This window comes from Quercus lobata, chromosome 8 (assembly GCF_001633185.2).
Source record: "Quercus lobata isolate SW786 chromosome 8, ValleyOak3.0 Primary Assembly, whole genome shotgun sequence".
Lineage (NCBI taxonomy): Eukaryota > Viridiplantae > Streptophyta > Magnoliopsida > Fagales > Fagaceae > Quercus > Quercus lobata.
This window is the reverse complement of record NC_044911.1, coordinates 58,172,937-58,178,343: the sequence shown is the minus strand read 5'-3', so window position 1 is coordinate 58,178,343 and position 5,407 is coordinate 58,172,937. Positions and strand designations below refer to the sequence as shown.

The following is a 5,407-nucleotide window of genomic DNA, read 5'->3' as shown; positions in this document are numbered from 1 at the left end:
TTGAACTATTCTGACAAGTATCGATATGTATTATTCAAATGTCAATGGGCTGACGTTATTAGTGGGAGAGAATGCAAAAAAGATGATTTTGGATTCCCCCTTGTCAAATTTTCAAGATTGATACACACGAGTGATCAATTGATTGACGAACCTTATGTATTAACATCTCAAGTTTCGCAAGTGTTTTACGTGGAGGATATGGGACATAAAGATTGGATGGTGGTGGTCAAAACAAAACCTAGGGAGGTGTTTGATGTTGGTATTGAAGCTATAGATGATGATGAAGAAGTGGATACATATATGAAGAATATCCCTTATAATGTAACTACTGATGATGCATGTGATGATGCAAATGACAACCATGCTTGAGCTCGAGTTAATGAAGAAGGAACAATTTATAATACACCATTGATTAGTGGGGATGAATTGCTTGAACAAGACTTTATCGATGATAAAGAGCTTAGTGATGATGTTTATGAGGCTAATGATGATGAGTCCAATGATGATGGCTTCAATGATGATGAGTTTAGTGGTGATGACTCTAGTTAATACCTTTGTATCACTCATTATATTTTAGGTCTTGGTTTCCATGCTTGTAAAATTGCATGAAAATTTATCTATGAAACCTTATCTTATTTTGGGTATTTTGATGGTGTAATTGTTTTTTGAGTTTCCCTTCTATATTCTCTAATTTGATTGTTAGATGCTGAAATTTGTGATCTTGTGTTAGCAATTTGAAAGGTTGAAGATATTATGGTCAATTGGACGCCTATTAATGTCTTCTAACATGTATACTATAGGTATAAAAACACCCACACAAAATGAAGGCCAATAGCAATTATTTAATACTATAGGTATAAAAGCTGTCATTGTGACAGATTCAGTGTTTACAAGGTGAAAAATCTGTATTAAATCATATTCTAAGACACACATGATTGTAATGGAAGTGGCCTCACAGTAATTGAATCAATATAATAATAATGGTTTAATTTCTAAGTTGTATAAAATTCTGCCAAGACAGATTTGAGCACGTTGTCTTGTATGATTTTTAATAAATCATGGTTTTATACTTTGTCTCTGAAACTAATACGATATCTACTAGACATCTAAAGGAATGGCTCTGTAAAATTGCATGAAGTTTGGATGTGAATAGATAGCCCATTTGTATTTTATAAATGTGGTATATGTTGCTGAAATAAGAGAGATATTTGGGGCTCTCGTTGAAAATATTGTATTTGTGTTGTTTAAGGGTAGTCTTATATAGATTTGCTTTATGAGAAGTTTTAGTGTTACAATTACTTGTACCATTAATTGTCATTGTGCTAATTATATACATGTTTATTTTAGACTTTGACACTTGAAATGGGAAGGCGAAAGACAAAGCTGCGCACTTATTCCAAGAGTGTAACATTAGAAAGAGCTTCTTCACAAGATATGGATGAAGTGGGGGACCAAGAAACGCATGAAGCTTCTACACAAGGTATGAGCTTTTTACTCAATAGTTTACCATTCATACACAAAATATGGGCATGTAAGTTGTGAACCCTTATATGAAATTTTATGAAACAAATGGGCATGTAAGTTGGTTTCCTCTCAACCATTACCTACCACAAAATTCTAGGATTCTCCTTAGAGTGTTAATTTTGAGATCTTGCATCATGCAACCTTAAGAGAAAGGCTATTTGACTCACACCAGAAACATGTTAATAGCTAAGAGTATGGCTATGATAAATCTACTTTACACCATTTATATATATATATATATATATATATATATATATAAGTATATATATTATGTTGCATGGTTCAATTTTTTTAATTGAACCAAAGTTTTGAATTATTCTTAAAACCATGCAGGTTTCAAAGTTTTGAATGCTTCCTCACCTCTTGATTGGAAACATGTACCATTTAGCATGTTTTTAATATTTTATTTTCTTTAGCGTATAATGACCACTTGTTTAATAGAATATTTAGACCCATCATTAGCTTTGCATGTCTTGTTATTTGACATTGGTTAATATTATCTCCTTCAAAATTCAGATGTGCAACCAGCTGTACATGTCACTCACGGGCCAAGCAAGTACTTGGATATTTGGGATCTTCCTGATGAAGAAGAAATTGAGTTGCCGCTAAATAGTATGCTTCAGCCGGTTGATGATGGGGCGAGGACTTTCACTGGTTTCTTGGGTACGATTGCACGGAAACTCCACATGTGCCCGATTAGATTTCTTAATTGGAAGGACATGCCAGAAGAATTTAAAGAAGAGTGTTGGCGTGTTGTAGAGGTATTAAAGAAGTTATAATACTTGTAATTATGACATTTTGTACTAGGTTTTACTTAAGTATTTTTGCATGAAAACATTTGTAATTTGATAACTCAATTATTTGCTTGTAGCAAAAATATTGTGTCCTTGTTAATCCTATTGCATATGCGGCTCTGAAGACATTTACTTTACAAAAAATTGGGAAGACTTGGAGGGATCATAAGTCTAGGCTGAAGAAACAACATTATATACTTGATTCAAGAAACAAAGCACGAGTAAAGAACAACGAACCCAATGGATGCATAACACAAGATTGGGAAATACTTATTGATCATTGGTATACTGATGATGCAGTGGTATGTTTGTTTTCTCTCTCTTTTCCATCATGGATCATACCAAAAAGAGAATGATTATTGAGAAATTGAGAGAATACATATTAGATTACTTTCAGATAGGATTTGTTAGTTTTATGTGGACTTTTTGTGAAACTGGTATATATGAGAAGTTGTGTTTCATATTTCATAAGAAAAGATTCAACAAAGCTCTTTGATGGTGTATAGTTTGTTAGTACTGAGTTAGCTTATTCAGTCAAAATGGCATGTAGTTGTTTTATGCTAAACTTCTTTTGTGGCTTCACCATTGTTAGTTTCAAAGATTTGCAATTTGATTTTAGTGTATTTACAAAAATGATTAAGCATGTAATTTTGTTTGCCATGCTTGCTTTGTGATGAAGATGCTTGCCATTTAGTGTGTGAAGGTCATATTTTATGCACATGAAAGGCAGATTAAAGATTCATAGGGCTTTCTTTGTTTTGGGACTACATCAATACAATTCCTAAGAAATAGGGGAGGGAGAGGCCCCCAACCTAGTGAGTTTGAATGTGGGAATTCTACTCTTTGTTAAAAATAATAATGGTAACTACAAACTGTTAGATGGTTCTAGTCTTTTAGCACAACTCTAAGAGAACTAAGACAAGGCTCTAGTGTGTGTGTGTGCACATGGCTTTATTTTACCATTTGTGTTAACAATAAGCAATGAAGAAAATCTTAAAATGAGACTTTTTTTTTTTTTGGTTTTATTCATTGTTTTATGTTGTGCAAAGTTGAAATGACATATTGGAATTTAATGAGTGATACTTAATTTTTATTTTATGTGAGAAACTCATGATTATGATAGATCTTTGTATTATCATTAACCTAAGCATATGGTTCTATAAATGAGTGACCTTTTTGTGCTAAGCATATGTCAACTTTGAATAATCTTATTTATCAAGCAAATTTCATATTTCTTGCCACTTTTAATGTACAATGTATAGATAAATGTGCTAAAAGTTTTTATTTATGATAATTTTATAGTGACCTTTTTGTGTAGCTTGTGTCCAATACATTGTAGTTTTTTGTGTGCAACTCTGATAAATTAGTAAAATACTGTAAATATTGTTTGCATTTTGGTTTTAGCTAAAAGTGGCTTTAGATACTTAAAGCATACTGTATATAAACATGTTATTTTGTTGAATGTAGATAGAGTCAAAGAAGAATAAGGAGCTTCGTTCTAAACAGGATGACTTACATACTACTGGTTCTTGTAGCTTTGCTGTGCACGCTGCAAAAAAAGTAATAAGTATTATGACTATTTTTTAAATGATTTTGACTTCTCCTAAAGTTTATGTGAAACCAATATTTATCACTACATAAATATGCTATTCATAATGTAGGCAAAAACAGATGGACGTCCTGTAAAGCGTACAGTATTATATCCAATACTACATACTCATAAAGATGGATCTGCAGTTAATCTTGTAGTGAAAGCAAAAATGGTGAGTAATTTCTCCATTGTAGTTGGGGGTAGACAAAATAGGAATTCAATGATAATTGTTATTAATGATTTTTTTAATTTTTAAATTGATATATTTCAATTTGATGTTAGCCAATACACATTCTTTTTATTGTGGGGTCATTTGATTGTTGAATTACATAGCAAACTCCATTTCATTGTGGAAATGTTATTCTTACTAAGTTGAGGCCTCTATATTTAATTCCTTTGTTATATTACAGCATACATATGATTTTTTTTTTTTTTTTGGAAAGGTTCATGTGGTGAGTTGCCTGTAGATTGTCAATTTTCTCTTGAGGGTTACTAGTACATATTGGTTCTTGCTTGTCCCATCCTATATATATATGTATATATATGTTGTGGGGTCATTTTAACTATATGATTTCTAACTTTTTTTGTTTCGTTCAAACCCAAATATCATGACAAAATGAAGAAATTGTTGGTTAATCCTTCAAATCAATTGCAGTCATCTGACACAAGTGGTAGTATTGCATGGTCAACAGATGATGTGTTTGCCAAAGTGATGGGTAAGGAGTGCAAAGGTTGTATTCGTGGGGTAGGATTTGGTCTAAGCCCAAGTGGTCGAAGTAGCAAGAGTGCTCTCACGGACATTGAAATACACTCAAGTCAAGCAAGGGACTACGAAGTTGCACAACTAAAGACTTCCTTGGCTACTATGGAGGATAAACTTGCAAGTTTTGACGAAATGAAGGAAAGATTTAGTCAATTCGAAGAAATGAAGCAAAGAATGACTTGCATGCTCCAACAAATGCAACAAATTTCTTCCCAATGAAATAAGGTATATTAACAAAGACTTAGTCAATGTTTTTCTCTTTGTAAGCACTTCGTTGTTGTTGTGAGTGCATATAAATGTCTTCATTTAACTCGTTCCCATTTTTTGCCTTGCTAATATTTTCTTGTCATTCTATTCCATTTATGCGCACTTATTGAGTAATCATACTTTGTATGTAGAATGTTCCTTCGGCTCAACAATCTTTAACTCTCCAAAAATCGTCAGCTACATCCTATCAACCAAGCAGCTTATAAGTTTTACCTTGATATTCGAGGACTTTTTTGTGTACAAAGAATTACGGAAGAACAACCGCATTTTTTGCAAGTGTTGAAGGATATTTTTAAACACTTTGGAACTTTGATTATAGTATTAGCTTAATTTGAGCGGTTGTTTTATTCAAAAGACCACATCTTTTTTTGTTAATCTTATGATGGTGGTTATAGACAACGTTATGTATTTGATAATATATTTTTATGTTAATATTACGTTAGTTTGGAGACATATGTAGTGTTGTTA

At 32.3% G+C, this 5,407-nt stretch overlaps 1 protein-coding gene across 1 annotated transcript; it reads left to right on the top strand.

Annotated features, from left to right (window-relative positions):
- Positions 1 to 1,434: 1,434 nt before the first annotated feature.
- Positions 1,435 to 4,891, top strand: LOC115957129. Its single transcript, XM_031075355.1, has 6 exons — positions 1,435 to 1,480; positions 2,041 to 2,285; positions 2,396 to 2,620; positions 3,786 to 3,878; positions 3,980 to 4,081; positions 4,565 to 4,891. Exons 1-6 carry the CDS (start codon positions 1,435 to 1,437, stop codon positions 4,889 to 4,891), a joined length of 1,038 nt encoding a protein of 345 aa, XP_030931215.1.
- Positions 4,892 to 5,407: the final 516 nt, after the last annotated feature.

Excerpts from the sequence above, each read along its gene's own strand:
- LOC115957129 (XM_031075355.1), top strand. The coding sequence starts at position 1,435 with ATGGATGAAGTGGGGGACCAAGAAACGCATGAAGCTTCTACACAAG. Across the intron at positions 3,879-3,979 it reads CTGTGCACGCTGCAAAAAAA|GCAAAAACAGATGGACGTCC; the intron begins GTAATAAGTATT and ends TTCATAATGTAG. Across the intron at positions 4,082-4,564 it reads TTGTAGTGAAAGCAAAAATG|TCATCTGACACAAGTGGTAG; the intron begins GTGAGTAATTTC and ends AATCAATTGCAG.